General features: G+C 42.2%; 1 protein-coding gene across 1 annotated transcript in view; it reads left to right on the forward strand.

The window, feature by feature from the left end:
• Nucleotides 1-22,972, forward strand: part of PGBD5 (piggyBac transposable element derived 5) — a 70,503-nt gene that overhangs the window by 38,811 nt on the left and 8,720 nt on the right. The window contains exons 4-6 of the mRNA XM_030499860.1: nt 10,143-10,323; nt 15,977-16,174; nt 22,136-22,241. Of these exons, the coding sequence (XP_030355720.1) occupies nt 10,143-10,323; nt 15,977-16,174; nt 22,136-22,241 (485 nt within the window). The remainder of the gene's footprint in view (nt 1-10,142; nt 10,324-15,976; nt 16,175-22,135; nt 22,242-22,972) is intronic.

Below are 22,972 nucleotides of genomic sequence, written 5' to 3' on the forward strand. Positions count from 1 at the left end.
TGTCTGTTTGTACATCCTAAGTTTATTTAAATGTCTAGGTACTGTGACTTCTGTCATTTTTAATGAGTCAGCTTCTCTAAGGCTGCGTCTGTGATAGCCAGCGGTATCCAATAGTTTGAATCACTGTGGTATCATGATGTCCCTTTTTCTGTGAGAAACATATTAGTGGGATTTCCTATTGCATCTCTTTTCACACCTCTACTTCTCTACCAACGAAATAAAATCTGATGTGGCTTCAAGGTGAGATATGAGCTTGAGTGGGAGACGTGTTAAAGGGTTTGTTTAGTGTTACAAAACACTGGGGACAACTTTTCGAATTCTCAGATTGCCCAATTGCTGTTGTGTTTTGAGAGATCTTGAAAAATCTGACAATTTATTTTGATGCCTAGAGGTGAGGGTGCACATATGGTTTTCTATTTCTTTTCCCAAAGAGCTTCTATGAAAACATGGTGTCCTGCATGTTCCAGACAGCAGTTTGAAGGTGCAGGCAGGACAATGCACACTGCCTGCTCAGGCTGAATGCATGTCAAAACTTCAGGGCCTGTGGATTTGCTGCTTCTGAACATTTGTTCACAGTAAAATTCGATCTGTGAATCACTATGACTGCTTGAGTAGCTATGTGAGAAAAGAGGCTTGTTGGGAACAGGGGTTTGCATTTTCAGCAATGCTATTCACTCCAAGAAGAAAATTAGGATCATACATCTTCCATCCTGGTTTTAAAGCAGTTGTTTTGTCCGATACAAAATAGATTCACCTTGTGAAACATCCTTGGAAGTTTCTGCTCTCAAGGCTTTTGGAAAGTCATTTGCTACACAGAGGCAGTGTCCTTAACCTCCAAGGTGAACTCCCCCAGTCCCACATGCATCTTATTACTGAAGTGTAATATGTGCAGTGAGCACAAAGTTTGCTGATCTCTCTTGCCATGTTCCCCCCAACCAACTTCCACCAAACTGATAAGTCTTCAGACATGCCAGAATTTTCAGATTCTGAGCTATAATTACGTTGCACCTCCCATCCTGTCCACTGAGAGAGTAAATTAATGGAATGTCAAATTAAATAGAATAGATGCTCAACGCCATCCTAATCCTCCTGCTCCCTTAATGAATTAGATACTCATGCTTCACTTGCATCCAGATGACGTCCAGGACCATCTTACCAGCCGCCTTCTATTTTCATTCCATGACTTGGCTGTAATTATCATCATCATGCTAAAATGATTGGATGAGGGGGACCTTAGGGAAGGGTGAAAAAGAATATACAGGAGCATGAATGTTCATGCTAAAATGGAAAAAGACTAATCTGGGGAGGATGGGGATCTTCAACTATGGTATACTTAAAATGCTACATTCATTTATGCATCACACTTCTGAAGGATCTTGCAGAATCCAAAGCACATATTTGTTGGTTGGTTTATTTACTGTATTAAAACAGAGGTTGTTTCTTTTCCCTGTCTGTAACATATGGAGAGAATTGATCTAACTAAGAAGAAAATCCAGTGTTTTCTCCCTTCACATGCACACCTTCTTCTCCATCTCTTGTGAAACTGCCATCACGAGGGAAAGACTCATTGCCTAATAGTTAAGGACTGACTGGTCTATCACCTGTCTGCTGTCAGAAAAATTTTACAGCACCCTCTTGGAAATACATAGAAATTCTGCAATACTGTCTGGATGAATTCCCTCCCTCATTGTTTCCACACAGTGACATCAAGATCATTTTATTCTGGATAAAATAGGACTATAAATCAGGCTAATACAATTTCACCCATCCTTGGTGCTGGACATCAAATGGCAGTACCTGCTGCTGTAGTAGAGGGCTTAGGAAGTTCAGATTGCAGGACCACGGGTGTCCCTCTCTGCTCCATCTTCTCTTTGCTTCCCTCATTTCCTTCCAATATATTTCCCCACATGTGTTACCACCAAGATACTTTTCAAACCATATTTTAGTATCTTGATTATAGTTTAAATGATCACAGTAGCTTAGAAGTGTTTCTTTCTTAGAGTATTTGCTAAGTCATCCTATTTAAATCAAAACTCTATTTGTGTCAGTTTTTAGTTCTCTCAAAAAGTCTGGAACACTTGCAAGATATATTAATAAATATGATTGGTAGGACTCTTTCATTTTAGATACAGCAATAGAGCTCATTAAAACTCTGCTGAGAGTTCCCAACTATCTAATCAGGACTAGTTATTTTGTAGGGACACATTATGCTCTCTTTCCTTTTATTGTGTGGCTCATAAGGAACGAACATGGTCATGAGTAACTGTTACTAAATGATGCCTGGTCCTTGCATAACTCCTCCTGCACAAGAAGGTTTTCTGGTCATTTTGCAGAAGGAGAAGGAAGCTCAGGAAGCTGGTGCCATGCACTGAACCCCACGGGGAGTAACGCAGGACAAGCTATTCCCATAGGGCTTCATCCTAAACCACAGGCTCATGGCACAAACATAACCCTAAAGACAGGCCTTGATCTAAAAAGCCATCGATCAACAAAATGGAAGGCAGTAAGTGGATGGTAGAGAGCACTGGAAAAGGGACAGTCAGGCAATATTAATCATGATAGTCAGTAATAGAATTGCCTCATCAACCTAATTATTTACTTAAAAACTGTAATGATATGGTGGAGAAGAGGTGACTTTATGGATGTGTGTACCCTGCCCTATTCCTTGGGATGAAATTTGTTCTCTGAGACTATTCTGGACATTCTTCCTTTCCCACACCCTGCCCCTGACCCCAACTGTGTGGGCTCTGCACTTGCAAAGCATTCACTGGAAGAAAGTTCTTGCAATAATACATTTCATTTTCACTAATAATCCTGTGAAATGTGTTGCTGGGATTTATGAGGTCCTTTAGATCCTTATACTAGGACTGAATGTGAGTTCCCACTTTCCACTGCTTACCCTTAAAAGTGATGAGTCGGAACAGGTCAAGGAAAAGAATGTGTCTCTGCAGCATGCATCTTCGCACATTACTGAATGATGGTATTTAAAGAGTGCAACCTGGATCAGGGTGGCTCCTGCGTAAGAAGGTAAAAAATGTCTCTCCCTGAAAAAGAGCAGACTCAGTGAAGGCAGATGTCTGAGGTTGCTTCACAGATCAGTGGCAGAGCTCTCAGTTGCGTAAAAATAACCCCAAACAATGTAAACATCATGCTTTTATAGTGAATGCTGTAGTTCATTCTTGGTTTCACACAGAGTGCAGTCAGCTCGAATACTTCATAACCCTGTTGATTTTTACAGAGTAAGAACTTAATTCCAAAATTAAAGGAAGCTTAGATGGTGCTCCAAAGAATTTACACTTTCACAACGCACCACAAAAGTGCATTAAGTCACTGGGAAAGGGAGGGGTAAATAAGCCTGGAATTAGTTTTGTTTTCAAGGTCAGAGTTGCAAGAGAGTTAGCCATCTGTGCGTTTGTTTAATAAAGCAGCTCAGAAATGTTGGTGTTTCAGCCTGTTTAAGTTCAGTTTAGAGATTAGTCTGAGCCCTTGGGCTTCTTTGAACAGTGCCCTGATAATTTCTCTGTTGATGGAACAGTTGCATCTGGAATGCACAGATGTACCAGCTGCTTTGAGGAGGTTCTCAAGGTCAGGCTTTGGCTGGGAGGAGATCCCAGGAAATCTGATCACCTTTTTTTGCCAGTTACTGGTAGCTGGAAAATCCTATCTGCTTTCTTGCTCTGGTTCCCACCAGGCTCTCTGGCTTTTTAGTGCATGTAGTTCAGTATTGTCAGCATCTGAGAGTCTCAGTTCTCAATTAAAAGTCAATTATCCTCTTGCTCACTGGTATTAAGTGGGAAGGTAGTTTGGCAGATGTGTGTGATGGGCCAGCCCCATTCATTTCTATAGAGTTTACAATCTTACCATGTTTCTAGATGGATGGGAAACCCAGACATCTAAATGTGACCTAATGCAAAGATCTCTCCCAGAGTTTACACGCAGTCCTAGTGTTTTATTTTCAGGTAGGAATGAAGGTTATTTTTTAGTTCCTGTCTGTGGTGCTTGGAGTTTCTGATGATAAAACTACCTACGTAGCTGTGTCCTTTCTGTAGCTGCTCTCACTCAGTGCAACTCTGCTAGGGAAAGGAGGCTAAAAGCACCAGAGCCTCCTCTCTTCCTCACCTAATAGTTTTGCCATAGGAATGCCTCTCACAGATCCTATCCTTTTCTGCTGGGTACTGTGGGTGGAACAAAAAGTCAATCCCTGCCCTAGCAAAGCAGCATTAAGAGGCAGCAGCACCAATGCATGGATTAGCAATTGTGTTGTGGGTTGCATCCTCTCTAAGAAAGGTATTGACGAGCAAAAAGAAAGGGCTTTGCAGAGGCTAATGGTGATTTCCAACCAGACAGGAGAAGGGCATCATCGAAAGAAGAAAATGTGGCTTTGTTTGGCATCACTGGTTGGATGCCTGACTTCACAGGGCAAACACTGGCAGGAATCGGTATACTGAAAATATATAGGAAGACCTCAGTAGGGAAGGCTAAACTGCAAAGGCCTGTCTCTGTTTTCCAGCCCCACTTCCATTTGATGCTTGAAGAGGGAACTGGCAAAAGGCTGACGTGGTCAAAGCAAAGGGTTAGGCAAGTGATATCTGGCCGGACCACTGTCTGAATGTCAAGATATATTTAAACAAGGCCAAAGGAAAGAAGGATGATTGCAGTAATTGAGAGGAGAGCCAGGCAGTTCTTGGAAATATAGGAAATGCTTTATCATGGAGGAATTGCAGATAATGAATCTGCCTGATGTAGATGTGGCTGGCCTGGAAGAAGCTACAGAGAGAAATCTGTGTTGGTTGTTGGTCCACCATGCAGGTAAGATGTTGAAGTGCCCTCAGTGATAAAGAAATCACATGGAAGAGGAATATCATGGGAAGGAAAAGAGAGAGCTTTATTTTAAGCCATACTGAGTTTGCATTGTCAACTCTACTAGCATCTTTCTGCCAGTCTCCCAAAGATCTGGTTAGAAACTTCGAAGAAAATGTGCAGCCAAAACAGACATTTGCCAGTCCTCTGCACGAAGATATTAGCTGGATCTGTATGTTAATGCAGATTGAAATAATTTAAAATAGGAGGCAAAGGGAGAAGAGAGGGGGGACCAAGGAAAGAGCTTTGTAGAGAACCCCAGGAACTAGCTGGGAACAGATGGGGAAAGCTGCATGTCCTTTGTATGCTATTTTCACAGTAGCCTTCAGTAGGAAGAGAGTGAAGAGAGGCTCAAACAAATGAAAAGATTTGGTCTCGGTAAGGGCACCATCAGTGGTGCCAGCAGCTGCTGAGAAAGAGCTAGACCTAAGAGCTGACTGGGAAGAGGGCATTAAGGAAGGTGGAAATATAAACTGCAGCAGATTTGGGGTGAGACTGGAGAGGAGGATCTCTTAACTGTTGGTAATGGCAACAATTAGAGATGAGGTTTAGGATGAGAGGGGAAGACAGAGTGAGGCAGGATCTAGAGAGCACTGCTAGCAATGAGCGGTTGAGTATTTGGCTGTGAAGTCTATATTAAAATGAAGCTATTTTTTTGATAGCTATTTAGGATCCAAAAAGTATGGTAGTACCTTTCTTTGTTCTCTTGCTTTTCTAATTGTGTCATTGAAAAACTTGGTTTCTCTTTTGTAGTTGTTTGGAGTCTGCCCTTTGTGAGATATTTTGGGCAATGTAGCTTTCAAGAATCTTCCTCCTGTTTATTACTACTCCCACCCTTTTTTTCCTTCCAAATGTCATCTATTTCATCTGAGAATTGTACCCTGGGGTGCTTCAATTATGTATGAATGTAGAGTATTTGGGATGTTCTATTAACAAGTGCTTTCAATTTGCCATCTGAGCTTTGAATATGAGCAGAATCGCCAATATTTTAGCTTCTAGGGCACTCTTAAATGTGCAGCTTTTGTTCCTAAGTGCTCGGGTTTTTACTCAGTTTCTCGCAAGACCTTCTGAACCTTCCACATGAATTTTCCACAGAGTAAGTTGTCAGCATAGAGCAAGGAAATTCCTGTTGGGTTGTAGCATGGGCGTCTACCCTGAGACCTTCCTTTCTCTGGTAGCACTCTCTCCAGCAGTCTGCCTCTGTAGCCAAACATACATGGTTTGAGATTCTGAATGGTGGGTGGCTGACTTACCTCTGATCTGTCACCATGTGAAATCTACTCAGAAATGTATTAGATGTAGAAATGTAGATCTCTTTTCTGAGTGCCTCTTTCAAGAACAGTTTTGCCCTTTTTTTCTTGATTTGGAATTGCTTAGCATAGTCTTCACCCATACTCTGTCACTCGGGCATTCAAAGATATTGATTGATGCCTGCTTTTGAGTTTGTGATGGGAAGGGGCAGAAGCAGCTGTAGGTGGAAGGATTGATGAGCCAGAGACTGTGAAGGTCTTTGCTTACTATCAGGCTTTTAAAGGGAAGAGACTGTTCGGATGCTGCACGGAGACTGAAGGCAGAAGAGAAGAGGGTTTGAGGGACGAGATAAATGATGTGAGAAGAGAGAGCTGCACCAGGATGAAAACATGTTGGATTGAAAGTATTTGGTGCAGTAGGGCTGCTGTAGAAAGAGATGGCAGAATTCAATGTGTAGCTGTTCTGATAAGAAACAAATAATTGAGGGATGACTAGATAAAGCTCCATTTGTGTACCAGTACTGCTGGATAAAGAGCTTCAACCTGTAGTTGCCTCCTAAGACAGATAAGGTCACATCTGTAGAAGTTACCCATTTGGTGCTGTAGATCAAATGGACCCATAGCCACTAGAAAAATACACACAGTAAAAGTGATCTCTGCCGATATTTGAGAAGCATTGCTTTGACTGTCACCCACAGAAGCAGAGGATGTTGCTGCCAGCATCTCCATCTGTTGTCCAGCAACAGTTGTCGAGCCTGTACTTCTGACGTCGTTTTGCTGTTGAAGCACATGAAAAGGGCACAAAGCTCTAACGCTATCACAGGGCAAACCAGAAGCTCTGGTAAATGGTTTAACAAACATTTTCGGGGAGCAGCGTCTGACTGTGCCTGTGAGGGTCTTGGAGCCAATTTCTGGCAGTTCTGTGCTTTATCTGCAGACTGCTAAGTGTTAAATACCACTTCTAATGCATTGCAGAGTGGGTGAGGAATGGTGTGGGCTTCAGTAGGCAGGATCTTATTCATTTAAGGTAGAATGACATAAGCTGGGTAAGAGGATGGGGAGAGGTAAAATAAAGACCATATGGGATCCTAGGCACTTGCAAGGATATTTGAAGCTATGCCTTTGCCAGTTTTCTGTACCCAGCCACTGTTTCACAGCAGCCTTTATGCCTTCCAACATTATGCTGCTGTCACCCATCTTCCCAATAGAGCTCAGCGTGATAAAGCTTTGAATGATGCTTCTCCAAAACAAGAAAAATTGTGTGAAGAACAAAGGCTATGCTTGGATAGGCAAGGAAATGGCCAAAGAGAAGAAAGGGAGATATATTTAACATTGGAGGAGGAAGGGAGGTTCAGCAGTGGGTACGGATGTTTGAGTGAAGGGCACTGGGGAGGTGAACAAAGCAAAAGGGAACGAGGATCACAAGGTGACCATTACAAAGGACTCTTGAAATAGAGAGGAGCGCAAAGGAAGGGTGCCAGGTGCACAGGGAACTCTGCTAACAAAACCTATGGAATATGTAGCACACTAATATGAAAACGGTGGTACCTCAGTGGACATGGTTTAAAGAGCATGGTAGGCATGCTCTTTAAACTAGCTGCTTGCAGACCCAAACCAGCCCACAGCGAGGAACCAGTTGGCAGACCAGCAGTGCCAGCAGACTGTCTCATCCCTTGGAGGGCTGGTAGCTCTACAAGGAACATGAAGTAAGCATGAGGCAGGAGAGACTCTCAGTTGGCCAAGACTTACTGCAATAAGGGAGGGAAGATGTAGGACACTTTTTATAGACTTAGAGATTCCTACTTTGTTTTCAGCCTAGTTGCTATCCAAGGTTGAGACTAGTCTGTCTGCATCTTCCATCTCCACTGCCTTGTCTGTAGATTTTAAAGGTTTGATGTATAGTTTCTGTACTGGAATACCAGTAACCTAATCTAAATTTTGATGCCAGTAATCATGAAATACCTCTCTGGAGCTCTGATTAATAACCTAAATGACTTATCATAATTAGCTAGCCCTCAGCCTTAGCACTAGGGAAAGCATAAATCTGACAGCTTTCAAAAGTGAATGGAGCATGATCTGGGTCTCTGCAAACATTCCTTCCTTTGTCCTCATCTGGAAACTGTTTCTACCAAAAAAGGGTTGGGTTTGGTTTAGTTTTGGGTTTTTTTTGTGTGGATTTTTTTTTAGATAAATAATGTATATTTAATACTTTCTTTTAATATGTGCTGTACTTCTTTTTGGAATTAGCATGCATTCGTCCTTGAATGCCAAGTTTGTTCTTTATTATGTCAATTACTTCAAAATACAAATTGTGTCTTATTTCTCAGAGATTTTATACATGAAACACTTCTCTGGGGTCTGTTCCATGAGGCACAAATTGCTCGGGAGTATTGCATTAATATGTCTAGAACACCAGTGCTGGGAGATACACCACCTAAAATAGGGAGAAGCTGTTTAATTGAATTTTGTTCCTCTCTAAGATCATTGAGATATATCATTGAGAGCACTACTAGAAACATATGGACATTTTTGTTCTCTGAGCATTGTAATGAACTTTCCTGTATGAAGGAGTGTGCTGGTAAGAGAAACAGATGCATGTAGAGGAAAGCAATGCTGCATGTTCTGGATGGTTAAAGTCTCAAGCAAGTTTAGCAAAAGCTTGTCATGGATACATCACTCCAACAAACAAGGCAAAATTCCTTTTTCCTGCCTCTGAATAGTGAGCAAATTTCAGCTTTTTCTCTGATGGGTGAAATTTTCTGGAATTCCTGAAAGGTTTGAGTATTTCGGAGCCAAATTCACAAAGGTGGGCCTGGGCAAATTTTTCAGAAAATTTGCTTTTGTGTATGTTTTTAAATCTTTGCAAGTTCCATGGTTACAGTACTGTTTGAGTGACAGCACACTGTCTGCTGCTTCTTGTTTCTCTTTCCAGCAGGCTATTTCTGCTGACTTTCAGAACAAGGTCGGATGCCTAGTTGATTTCAATAAGTGTTCAACTTTGGTGGAAGTTAGGCTTTTAAAATACTGTCAGTGAAATCAAATCAAAGGCTTGTGTATAAAGGAAGGGTTATATGTTTTCTCCTTCTGCGTGACAGTGCAGAAGACTCCTGTTCTAGAGGGATCACTCATAAGAATGATTCAATAGCTTTACTTCAAGGGCTCTTTCAGTTGGTGGGACTGTGTTCCATTAATTATAGTTATGTTACTAAGGGATAAATATTCCTGCACTGTAAGCCAAACACGTATGTCCACCTACAGGTGATGGTGACAGCTCTCATGAAATGCATTGTGATGTCATCTGCACTGTAGCAGGATGCACAGTAAAGCTAATGCAGCCTGATGCAAGGGAGCCAGGCATTTTCCTATTAACAGCAGCGTGTTGTGCTGTACCCTGCTTCCTGGTTCAGTGTGTTTCGGTGAGTTGTCTTCAAAGCATGATCTGAGAATTAGCGTTGTGCCTGGAGAGTTTGATGAGGATGTTCTGGCTGGTTGGGTATGTGTATTTCTGGCTCCTCTCATTTATGGGGGTGCATACACACTTTTGTCGCAGCCTAATGGTTCCTGCCAACAGAAATAGATCCGAACATTACTGCAGTGAAGCTAATGGGCCATTTCTTCTGGTCAGCTTGTAGAGGTCTTTCTTCAAACTGAAGTTCCCATGCTCTCCTTTTGCTGGCAGCATTGAAGCCTATGCAGATTCAGTACAACACATAATTTCAGTTATGACTGGAGTCTTTTCTTGCCAAGCAGACAATCTTCAAACTGCACAAGAGTGACAAGAACCTCAGAAAGCCCTTTAGCTGAGGCAAAGGACACTGTATTTATTGGTAGCTGTGCCAGCTAACCTGAAATGGTTTTAAAGCAGCAGCCCCTTGAAAAGGACTTTAGATTAATTAGCAGTATATAAAAAGTGTCTGCTGCCTTGATTCTCAGCTTGTCTCCAGTTGAGCTGAGCAGATATGTTTGCAATTGCATATGCTCCTCTGGATTCCTTATAACCTTCTGACTTCTCTTCCCATTTCTCGTTTTAAGATTTATGTCCATCTCAAAGAGGGGAGTGGTGCTGACGGGCTGGATGCTTTGAAGAACAAACCACAGCTTCACAGTATGGTGGCCAAAAACCTTTGTCAGAACGCCTCTGGGAAGAACTACATCATCTTCACAGGCCCAAGCATTACCAGCCTGAATCTCTTTGAAGAATTTGAGAAGCAAAGTATGTATCGGGTGACTCACTGGGTTTAAATCATGACAGACCTAGGGGCCTCCTGCCACTGAATTTACAAAAACTCTCAAAAGGCTTCACTAATATTTCAATTCCTTGTATAGATAACTTGGTCATCTCTAAAAAAAAGTTCTCATTCATGAAAAGGCACTATACAGAGGACTTTCCAAGTTGCTCTTTAAATCTTCTTTAAATTTTCTTAAAGTTCAAAATGAGGATGGAAAAACCTTTTAAATAAGATTGTTTAAAGGTCTTGCTTTTGTTCTTTGCCTTACAAATGCGAGGTCTAATCTAGCAGGTAGCAAATTCAGTAATGTCTTTCTAAAGCATGTAAATTTGACTTTCTATCTGAAAGTCAATGTTAATGTTTCTATGTTAATGTTTTTATGTTAATGCTATACTGAGATTTTAGTTTAGCTCAGGATTTGTTATATGACTTCATAAGACTTATTATGATATTTAACAGCTGCTTCCAAAATGCAATTTCAGATCTGGTACACTCTATCACCTTCCTAGGGGTGACACTGTGGGGTGGGTGGACACTAAGATAGAAGGTCTATTGGTTTTTCAAAATAGTGTGGCACTCCTAGATAAAGAAAAGCATGGGGAGAACCTGAAAGTGTTTCTGTTTAATAAGGCCACGAAATTATCTGTGTTTGCTCAGAGGTTTTGCAGGGTGATGTTGAACTGGAAGGACTATGAGACAATGGGAGAGGTAAGGTGCTAGAGAAGTCAAGCAGTGAAGTCAGGAAGAGCCCTGGAAGAGATGGTGTTTACTGACTACTGCAAAGCAGCTAATGTGTTGCCAGCACCTGCTGGGATCCTACTGCACTGGCAGTATGTTTGGGTAGAGGCAGGAAGAGAAGCCTGGGCTCAACAGAGAGATCCCTCCTAATGTATCATGCCGCCACCCTCAGCAATGACCTTAATGCTTTTTTTGGTATGCGGCTTAGCCAACGAAATCGGAACGAGGCCACATCATGACCAAGTGTCATGAGAGCCTATTGAAAAGCATCTATGCTCAGCTGCTCATGACAGTTCAAGACACATTCTTAAACGGACATATTTACTTTTACTGCTTAAGAAAACTTAGTTTCTGGGCTAGAGCAGGATCAGCAGTAGAATGATCCCACTGAGAACTGAAAACAAAAAGAAATCGGTATTGCTCTTAACTGCTTTATGTTTTTTGGGGGGACTATCAAATCAAAAAGAAAAATAGGGGGAGATTTAAATAAGCTAATGCTTAGAAACTGTGAACTTTTGGGGAACTTAAACTGACATTTAAGGGAACTAAAGGGAATTCTGGAAAATCTAGAAAGAAACACCCACTAAAAATGTATTAGTTCATCTCAAAATTCTTGATGAAAAGGACCCGGGGTCTTGGAGCCAGTGAGTTGAGCATGAGCAGCCCTGGCAGCAAAGATGGTCAACACTCTCCTGGGCTGTGTTTACAGCACTGTAGCCTCTAGATTGAGGGAGATGATTACTGCCTCCTACTCAGAGCAGTTTTGGACAATATGTCCCCCAATAGAAGAAAGTAATTGATACAGTGGAGTACATTCAGTGGAAGACCACCAACCTGACCAAAGGCTGGACCGCACGTTCTGCTATGGAGAGGGAAATGTCCTTGTTCGGCCTGAGAAGATTAGGCTTTGGGGGGACCCAATAGCAGCCTTATGCTACCCTAGGGAGGTTTTCGAGAGTTATAGCAGCCTTCCAGTACCTAAAGGGGCCTACAAGAAATCTGGAGAAGGACTTTTTACAAGGATGTGTAGTAATAGGACAAGGGGGAATGGCTTTAAACTGGAAGAGGGTAGATTTAATGAGATATTGGGAAGAAATTCTGCACTGTGAGGGTGGTGAGACACTGGCACAGGTTGCCCAGAGAAGCTGTGGCTGCCCCATCCCTGGCAGTGTTCAAGGCCAGGTTGGATGGGGCTTAGAGCAACCAGCTCTAGTGGAATGTGCACCTGCACATGACAGGGGGTTGGAACTAGATGATTAAGGTCCTTTCCAACCCTAACCATTCTATGACTCTAGAAAGGAGCTGGCTGTCTGCAGTAGTGCATCATGGAGGAAAAAAAAACAACAGACAAACTGAAACAAAAAAGTAGTTCAGACTAGATGTAAGGTTTCTCCTGTGAGCAGTGCAGCAGGATGCCCAGACTGGTTGTGCAGTCTCTGTCCTTGGAGGGTTTCAAGCCCAGACAAGATAAAGCCCTGAGCAGCGCTGTCTGACCTCAGAGCTGACCCTACTCTGAGCAGGGGATGAAACTAGAGACCTCCTAATTTCCCTTCTAACCTGAAATATCCTTTAATCCATAGGATCCTGTGAGTCAATGAAGAACTTTTTGGAACCCTAACGGTCGTTTGCTTTTCTTAACCCTAACCCACACATGCGTTACTGCAAAATCCATAGTTCTTTCTTGAAAGCCTGCTGTGTAGCACCTTCACTGTACCACAGTAGAGAATATGTGCCTAGTAATATAAAGGGGTGTTAGTGAACATAATTCGAAGATTTCTGAAGATACCAAGAGCTGAGAAAACTTCAGAAAATAAGACAGGGCATTTTGATCTTTTTCAAAATAAAAAGCCTGAATAGACCTCTTTTTTGCAGGGGACATACAAAGCGTTTCTTTCTCTGTCTTCTGAATAGAACTGGAAACCTGGACTGAAATGCCCCAAATTCTCTGTTCTGCGAGCAGACAGCTGTCATTGTTACTTGCTGTGACATTCATTCATAGTTCACATCCCTTTTTCATTATCTCTAAGCATTAGTGTTGTCCATTACAGCGACAGCCCCTCCTAAAGCTCTGTGTCCCATGCTTCTCTTAAACAGAGAGTCCCCTGAAGTCCTTTTTGCACTTTCTGAACCAGCAGGAGCAGCTGGCTCTGTCCCGCAGAGTGCTTGGGGTTGTCAAAGCTGCAGGGGCTGCCAGCCTGGGTGACCATGGCACTCCCACAAGCTTTGCAGGATGCTGCAACGCCAGCATATTGACTAAAGCAAGCTCTCACCTGCTTCCCACAGTAGGCCCCTCAGTTGCCCTAGCTCTGACTTGACCCAGCATTGCATGCAGGATAAATTACTGCAGAATTTCTGTGTATTTTTGGCTGAACTAGCTCAAGCCTGGCTGACTTTGCAAATGGTACTAATGAAGATGTGGCAAAACAGGCTTCAGCACAAGCTCTCCAGGGTCTGGAGGCCCCAGGATGAATCTTGGGTGACTGCACCACATTTCCTCATCTTTGCTAAGCTGGTTTAGGTGTACGCATTTATATTGCAGTTAGTTTAAAAAGACCAGAGGAGGACAGCCTGTCTCCAATGACTCCTGTGTATGTGGCAAACACCTATTGTGATTCTGATTTAATTACACACAAAAACTTCATTGAGCCAGATGGGCATCATTTTTATTGCTTCTATTGCTATAGTAACTGGGTGGTTTTAAAAAACTCTACAGATTAAGAGTGTCATCCATTACGAGAGATGCTAGTAAATGTGCAGAAGTGCTGCACTTTTCTAGGTTATACAGCAGGAAAGTTACACAGTATGTGCTTGAGACTGGAAGAGGTTCCCAGGAGTGAGTGGGACCTTTATGCTGTATGAGGAGTGAAACATCTGCTGGAAGCTTTGTGCAGGCTTATTGCTTGAGCTAAAGAAAAGGCTACAATTAATTATTATGTGATCTCGGAGATAGGTGTTGCTATTTTGAAGCTGTAACACAATAATGTAGTTACTAGCTTGGTTTTATACCTTTGCAGTCTCCTGGAGAGTTCAGTGAGTCATAAACTTTAGGCAGCTAAGGAAATTCTTCTCAGGCTTGCTTGTTATCAGAGCAAGAAGATTTTAATATTGACTAGAAGAAAGCTTTCTGAAAGTTTGCTATGTTAATGCCAAAGTTTGCAAGTTTGCAGGCTTTTCTCATTGTCTTTTGTGGAAGGAACTTACAGATTTCGAGGGACAGATTCATTCATTAGAAAAAACTGATGGAGTACAGATTTCCTCATTCAGAATGAAGTTGCCCCATTGCTGTGTTGGTTGATCTTCTGAAATGAGGGTCTTAAATTTCTGGTGGAAGAGCTCCTTGTAGACCTGCCCACAGCAACTGGACCAATTAATGAGTATTAGCGATTTTTATATTAGTATTCCTGTAGTATCTGTGAGCTCTGTTGAGGGGATGCTCAGCATGCCAGGCACTACATGAACCAAGGACAAAGGCTGCACGTGCACTCAATCACTCAGGTCATTCCAGAAAGACAGAGGCAGAAAAGCCACGTAAATGGAAACCCAAAAACAGAGGCAACATGCTCAGGGGAAACCAGACATGGTAGTCTGACTTGGCATGTCCCCTGTAAAGATATCCAGTTGTCCAACATGCAGAATTCAGCACATTGAAAAATCTGATCAAGCAGACTTAGCTGACAGATGAGCTTTAAACTGCCAAAAGCCTCTGCTGCCATACAAAAGATGTGCTCAGATGTCATCATCATCCATGCCCTTTGTTTGGGGTTTTTTTTTTCCCACTTTTGTGGATTAGCACAAAGCCTAGGGAAACCGAGGAAATTTCCATCCAAGATTTCCTTGAGTTCAGTAAATTTGATCAAGAATTGGTCAATTTTGTTAGTCTCTTGGACTAGCAGAAACAGTCCGTTATTATTTCACAACCTAATGATAAATTCAACCATTGTCATTATTAATGTTGTTTCCAAATCTTGTTTGTGCCTACCTGGTTGCATTGAGATGTGTTTTGTGGTGTTAGATTTTATTAATTGCTTCTTTCACATATTGGCCTCACAAAAGACCAAGAAACTTTTGTGATCAGCAGAATGTGTCACCTGTGGAACCTCTGATGTCTGTACTAGTCAAGATCAGTGCTCATTCAAGTAGGGCACCTTGGTTTACCTTTACCTAAAATCTGTTTTCATTGAACTTGTATTTCCACCTTCTCTATCTTTCTGGCACATGCATTTTTTAAACCAACTAGCAGTTTCAGTGGTTCTTAATTGCTTAAGCAGCATTTCCTTAACAAACCAGATGATGCAGGTACAAGGAGTAGTGAGCTGAAAATCAAGAACTGGGCAGCACGATGAAGCAATAGATTAAACTGGAGTTTGTCAGCTGTGTATGCTGTGATCAAAAGCATCATGGGAGTCATGTAGGGGAATTTATTTCAGTTAACATCTAAGCTGCTATAGCTTTCCCTACCTCCCTGCTCCCTCCACAATTTATTCCCTTATTTGAGCATTAAAGACTCTTGGACCATAAATTCTGATTTGTTCCATAATGCATATCACTGTTGGGGTTATTTTCAGTCCAATTTTAAACATGTTGTGAAGACTATTACACAGGTTATAGATGTTATTGTTGAGAAGGTACCCTGAATTCTTCTCCTTTATCATGAATGTTTAGGAGGTGTCAATACATTTTATCAAGACAGCAGGCTTTCTGCACTTGTCTCAGTTTCCAGAGACATTAATGTAGGACATAAATCTTTGATATTACAGGAGAAGGCCAGTGGAACTGCAAAGTTGTGGGGCAAGCTCATTCTCTTTTCATTTCTCAAGTCATTCAGACTTGCTCTACTGCTCTTGCTTTGAGGGTCCATGTAGTGGCTTGCTAATAGAGAATGTTTTTGTTCATATGCAGAGATTTACTGCTGTGGGTTGCTGAGCATGAGGAAGAGTGACTGCACAGGCCTACCTCCATCCATGCTGAACAATCCTGAAACTCCCCAGTCCAGAGGACAGTACAGAATAAGAATGAAGGGAAACATGTCCTTGATCTGCTGGTACAATAAAGGACACTTTCGTTTTCTGACCAATGCCTATTCACCGGTTCAACAAGGTAAGCAATATTCCTACTGCTCATCTCAAAAGTGCACGTGCTTTATGTGACAAGGCAAAATGAGTCACTGAGTTTTAAAATAAGCCTGACCAAAGAGCTCGATCGTAATATCCTAGATAAACAGTAACAGTAGTGATTACTTCCCTTTTGTGTCTTCCTAAGCTATTCTTTTTTCCCATACAAAGGTTAAAAGCCTACTGCAGTGCAGCCTCCTTTCCTGAGCTGGTGGAAGCAGTGTCCTTTTAGGTATAAAGATTATATCTTTGCTAATGGTCAGAGAAGGGAAGATTGTTGTTGTCTTACACTATACTAGCCCCATTTGCAAAGCATCTTATAGGATTGCTGCTACAGAAAAATTAATAAACGTTACGATGTACTTAGAATTCTGACCAGATCCTAAAATTAATTTATCTTATCCAGTAAAAACTTAGTCACAAACAAACGTCTTTTTGCAGAAGTAAATATGATTAAGGTTTCCTGTTGTATGTTAAATTGATTTTAGCAGTTAATGAAAAGAAACCAAAACAGATAACTTGGATAGTTCAAATAATTGCAAAGAGCTTCTTGACACTGAAATGTTTTTGAAAGTATACAGATGGTTTTAAGAAGGTTTGGAAGCTTCTGTAAGATGCAGTATGATTAGCTAACTCTTTGAAATTAATCTTTCAGTGAAAATATTGATTCAATTTCTTTTCAGTTTTATTGTTCAGATTTATGTATAACTGCGTGAGACAGAAAAGAATAACCTAAATCTTTAACTGTAAAGCCACCAATTCAAAGGCATCTTTTACACTCATGTTCTGAATCCTGAGTGACTCTCACATGTGTTTACAAACTACAGAAGCGAAGTTAAGGCCTTGAATTACTGTATGGTAAGCTGAGAAGTTCACTTAGCATGTTGTTCAGTGCCTTGCCAGAAGGCTCATTACCTTAGTAAAGCTCGGCTGATCCTGAGGAGTTCTGCTGGTCACTCCAGCAGAGCGAGGACTTGGTGACTCGCATGGACCAGTGTCTGAGCACAGGTACTGAAAATATGTACATGAAGGAAATATGACACTTTGGGGACCCTGCTGAAGCCAGTCCCCAGAGCAGTGTTGCTCCCCACGAGGGGCATTCACCAGCAGGATTTGTGCTGTTTCCTTTGTGCATTTTGCTGGATTTAGATTATTCAGCTGCACTGACTGGACAAGAGTTATCACTACATGTCACTTGTTTTTTATAGGCTAGCACAGAGCGTTTGGTTCTAATTCATAAATATTAGTAGAAAAATACTCTGTTTTCAAACATCAGCGTTAACTGTTAAAAGAGTGAACAAAAGCAGACTCTGCACTGGCAGCATCCTTTACAAGGAGCACATGGAGGTGTGGGTTATTGTTCTTGTGATTGACCTTGGGTCTGTTTTGGCAAAGATAAGACTGTAGGTCACCTGTCTGAGGTAGTTTATCGTCCACTGATGAGGACCTGTTTGTGATGGGCAAGACCTGCCCAACACTTTGCTCACCAAATGCTGGCTGGGACAGTTGACATAGTTCACGGTGAATCAGAGCAGAAAACAGAGGCTGCCTTTTTAAAGAGTGGTTCTGGAGAGAAGAGAGTCTCTAGTGGAGAGCTGGGAACAGATGGAGACTCGGTAGGAAGGCAGGAGACCAGATTGCCCGCCTCTAATTTGGCATCTCTGAAGTCAGTGCAGCAAAGCTAGTTTAAACCAACTTAAAGCTGGACCACCAGAGTGTTCTCTAAGACATGTAAATATAGAGGAAGACGAGGAACCTACTCTCCTTGAGGCAAACCTGTAGCACAAACATGCTGAGCACATGCATTAGATGGGAGAGGAGGTAGAGACAAAGGGGAATAAAACCCACGCAGGGTAGGACTGAAACTGGCATCAGTGGGATTTCCTGACAATGCGTGGTGCGTGTTTGCACTGGGTTGAGCATAAATGTTGGCAGGGGTGGAGGAGGCCATGAAGAGAAAACCTTAAAAATATAAGGCAAGAGATGGTCAAAACAAAACTTAGGATGGGAAAAGAGGTGCATGTAGCTAATAATGAGCTATTTATTGCAATTCAAAGGAAAGTCAGGAAGGTAAATCTTGCCTGTACTCAGAGTGCAAATCCCACCCAAGCCAGAGGCACCAGGAGGGCAGTGCACTTGTCAGAGCTGATCTATGAATACTATTCTTAGATGCAGCAGGTTATTTATTGTGGATGTTTTGAACCAATGTGTCATAATACATCATCTCAGATGCTAAAGGATGAGTTTTATCTTTAGTCTTGCAAAAATGTCCTGCTTACTCTGCTATCAAGCATGAAGTTTCTGCCTAGAACAAAATTGAGTGGGGTTTTTAATTTCCCTTAAGCTTTAACTTGAGTTTAATTTTCTCATGTGCCTGTATTACAGAAGAACCGAGAAAGCAAAAGAGGTTGGGACCCCAAAGAGTAGAAAAGTTGCCCTTATTCTAAAGCAGATGAGGTATGTGCCGGCCCAAATGTCCCCATCTGTGGGAAAAGGCTGCATTTTTGTTTTTCCAGTCCAGATCTGGTGCCCACTTTCCCAGCATCTCCATTACTATATTCTAGAAATAACTACGATCTTTTCTATTTCTCGAATGAAGCAGGATGGAGCAGGCAGTAACCTCACTTGCTGCACAGAATGGCAAGAATGCAAGAATGACAGAATGCGCAGAATGACAGCTTTAGCAAAAACTTGTTGAACCCAAGATATTTTTAAGAAGTAGCTTCTTTCCGAGAAGAGCTTTCATACCTGCTCTTCACCAACCAGCTCTACTTAAAAGCTAAGTAGACAATAGCTAAGGATAGAAAACAAAGCTTGGACACATATGCAATGACTAAATTGCTGAAATGGCATGTTGGCATCTCACACGTGACTTGTGAGAAGATGGGAGATGTGGAGGCATCACAGTTGTATGAAGCGGTTATGTAAGTCCCTGTGTGGTTATTAGCCCAGGAGAAGCTGGAGTGAGGAGTGTCCAGTGACAGCCTAGTTTCCTGAAAAAATCAACTTGTGGGATTGGCCAGGAAGTGGAAAGTCTGGGGATATAAGCATAATGCTAAAGGTATGGTTCAGGATGGGGAAGCTTCTGGTTTGAACTAGAAATTTCCATATGTTCTTTGTGAGACTACATTCGGGGGGGGGGGGGGTGTCCAAGTATGGTGAGAGTGAGGATGGAGCCTGAGGACTCTCATGAGAAGACCTCGAGCATTAGACCTTACACAGTGCTGGCTGTCTACAACCCTGATAAAGAACTTTAACAAATCTAAGTCCTGATAAAAAGCCTTGGAACATGCAGTGCCCCCTCTGTTACATTGTGTTATGGAGACTCAGTGTTTACCAAAGGTGGGTGCAAGTGCTGGTATTACTGAGCCTCCATTTTAAAAAACGTTATTTTAGCTCCTAAAATCACACATTGTCTTAGAGTAAGTGTTTTGACGAAACAAACATAGGTGTACCTTTGTCTTTCTGTTTGTTTCATTTGGGGTGATATTTCTCAGGCTTTGCTTGATGACCATATGGCATAAAAACTTACTTAAAGTCGAAAAACCCCTCAAACCCCAAATCTGAGAGCTGTCCGTGATGGTACTATGGCAGCCAGCAGCCAGAACCCCTTCCAGCACGCAGGCAAAGGCAGCGCAGGCGGTGTGTTCCCTGGAGTGCTGCCAGGGATAGGAACACAGCGATGCTGGGGGAGAACCAGGAGGGGAAGTAGCTCATCGGATGTGCTGGTGAGTCAGCTGGCTTGGGACTGTTTGCCACAGAGACCTGCAGCTAGGGATGACCCAGCCCTGGCAGTTGTCTTCCCTGGAGAGGTGGCCTATGCCTACAAAACAAGCCTAGGGAAGGCTATAAAAACGATGTGCCTGTAACGCTGTTCATATTCTCAAAACAGGGGAATGTTACATGGAATATAATAGAAAGTGAGAGGGAGTATATGGTACCAGCTTAGCTGCCACTGCATTTTTTTAAGGATTGTGAATACAAAGCAAATTGCAAATATAAATCCTCCAAGAAGAAGAGAGGGGGAGGAAAGAGAAGAAAGCAAAAGGACAAAGGAGAGGATTTTTCTGTAAAACACTGGCACCAGGAACATACTCACCCTTTCCTGACCTGCCCAGGTGGGATGGCAAGTGATTTTGCAACACTGATGCAAGCTGGTGGTATATCAGCCCATTTTACCTCATGCTGGACAGATTTTTTGTAGGACTCATTAAAAGGATCAAAAAAAAAAAAAAAGGGCACTATAATAAGTATGTGAATGTAATGAAAGATGTATTTATTTATTTGATTGCTTTTTTTCCACCCCTTGGGCTACATTTAAACCCAGTTTGGGGAGGCAGAGGTGAGAGTGTATTGAGCAATTTAGAGGTGATATCATTTTGGCCTCTTGAAAAATCAGACTATTAAAGACCCCAAATAAATCACTGCATGGCTCAGCTGTAACATGACATTTAGTATGTGTCATACATCTTGCTTCAAAATAGAGCCTGCCAGCTAGGACAGCACAGGGGGCTTGGCAGAGATAATGGATGGAGTGAGACTTCCAGCTGAAGGAATGAAATGGTAAAGTCTGTAATCAAAACGTGAGGAGCATTTTAGGGATGATTGTAAAATGAGCTGGCAAAAGAAGGGCAATAAGAGTTTGAAGACTTGAGAAATGAGAGAGCCCAGAATTATACCCATATTGAAACAATGCTGAGAAAGAATGCAGCTAAGTCTGTGCTTCTCTAGACCTGGAGAAAAATAGTGTTGTGCTTGGGAGAGAATAAGGATCCTCACTAGACAGTGTGCTAAAGACATGGAGCAAGAGGTGGTCCACACCTTGGACAGCTGACCATCAAACCCTGCAGGGACATAAAGTCAAAAGTTAGGGACTAGACTCCTATGCTGTAAGTTTGTTTTATTCATCCTTCCTTCCTACAAGGAGCTTCCTGTGAATAGGGAAAACATGGAGGATAGAAACAGTAAATCAGAGAAGAGCTAGGGAGTTTCTTGGGAGAGTGTTGGACTCACAAATACTGCTGTATTATTAGAGAAGGCCAGGTCAGAGATGCATCGTGTGAGAGAATGGGGCGCATTCTTGGAGTAACCTGCTTTAGACACCACATCTTTGTCTATGCAAAGAGTGGTTGGTAGGTAGCTACAGGGGGCTTGTTGCCTTACCACAGATTTCCACAGTAGGCAGGGTAATCTTTCCCTGTGATGAGCTGAATTATCTAGCCAGCTGACCAGGCAGGGCCGGAAGCATCACTTGCAAGCAGATAAATGTGTGCTTAGCTCCACTGAGCAACCTAACCGTACATCTGAGCTCTGGCTCCCTATAGCAGCAAATCAGGCTGCTTCTCATTTCAAAGATACTGTGGTTGTGGCTCCTTCAACGCAGCCACCAGCATCACCTCTGTCTTGACTGGGTTGAGCCAGTTGCCTCCTGCTTAGTGTATTTTCCTTTCTTTGTCAATTAACACCCAGTGGCATGGAGGTACTGTTGCTCTTGCCCCCCATGGGTGGAGGTAGGCAGGGGATTTAATTTCAGAGGTCTCATTTGGGACCTTCAGAACTCAAAGCATAAATCGGCAAGTCACAGCTCTAGACGTGACCACAACTCATTGAGAACCAACAGAGGAAAGACTAATACTGTCTGTAGGGGGCTGCTGTGGGTCTACAGCCATGTGTGGTTTTTTCCTGGACATAGGGTAAAAGCGTTTGTGTCTAATACCTTTTCATTTCCAACTGAAAAATTATCCCTCTTCTTAACCCTCCACTCATTCCGTGTACTACCAAGGAAAAAAAAAATGAAATTAGCATCTCTGTTACAGAAAATTTCCCAGTTTTAGGTCAGAAGAAGTCATAAGGTTTATTTTATAATAGACTGTATATAGAAACCATATGTTTTAATCGCTAGACCTATGAAGTGGATTTCAAACTGTTATGTTTCTAATTGATGCAGGAGTTATAATTAAGAGAAAAAGTGGAGAAATTCCATGCCCATTGGCAGTTGAAGCCTTTGCTGCTCACCTCAGCTATATCTGCAAATACGACGACAAATACAGCAAGTAAGTAAGAATATGTGTGTGTATTTCTCTGTTGCTGCATTGTTTAGGTTCTCCATGTTGAGATGCAGCTGAGGGCCCAATCCTGCTCTCAGGGTATTCATATCTGACAAAACTCCTGTTTCAGTCAAAGATCAGAAGCTGGCTTTGCACAAGGGCAAGAGCTGCGTTGCTAGTGTTGTTTCTGGCTCTATCTACCCATGCACCAGTCAAAAAAACTCGAGACTTACGTTCTTAGCATCTTGTTAATGACTTTTGAAAAGTGTTGGGAAGATGAGCCAGCAGACTGATGTTCTTGGCCACATCAAATCGAACGCTAAATAGAGAATTCAGCAAGGATCTACCAGCTCCATAAGTCTCTCAGGCTAGTTCAGCTCTCCTCCCCTCTCAGCAGATGGTGTTTCAGTAATTATCTGTCCCGGTGATACTTGTGTCAACTAGAGCCAGCAGAAAAGGATGTTCAGTTGTGGATGTAAAGCTGATCTAGATGACCTGAGTAAGCAAAATCTAGATCTTTTAGCCTCTGAATTCCAGTTGTGGTCCTTTGTGTCAGCTCCTAATGTAGCAGGGAGAAACAGAAATGAGTAGGAATAGCAGTGGCGAAGCTTGGCTGTGGGAATAGTGATGAAGTAGAGAAGATTTCAGGAACTAAAAATTGAGGAGAGAGAAAAAGCAGCAGGGATTTTTCTAAGCCAGTTCTGGGCAAGGCAGCAAGAATTCAGTAGAAGAGATGA

The sequence above is a fragment of the Strigops habroptila genome, chromosome 10 (assembly GCF_004027225.2).
Source record: "Strigops habroptila isolate Jane chromosome 10, bStrHab1.2.pri, whole genome shotgun sequence".
NCBI classification, from domain to species: domain Eukaryota; kingdom Metazoa; phylum Chordata; class Aves; order Psittaciformes; family Psittacidae; genus Strigops; species Strigops habroptila.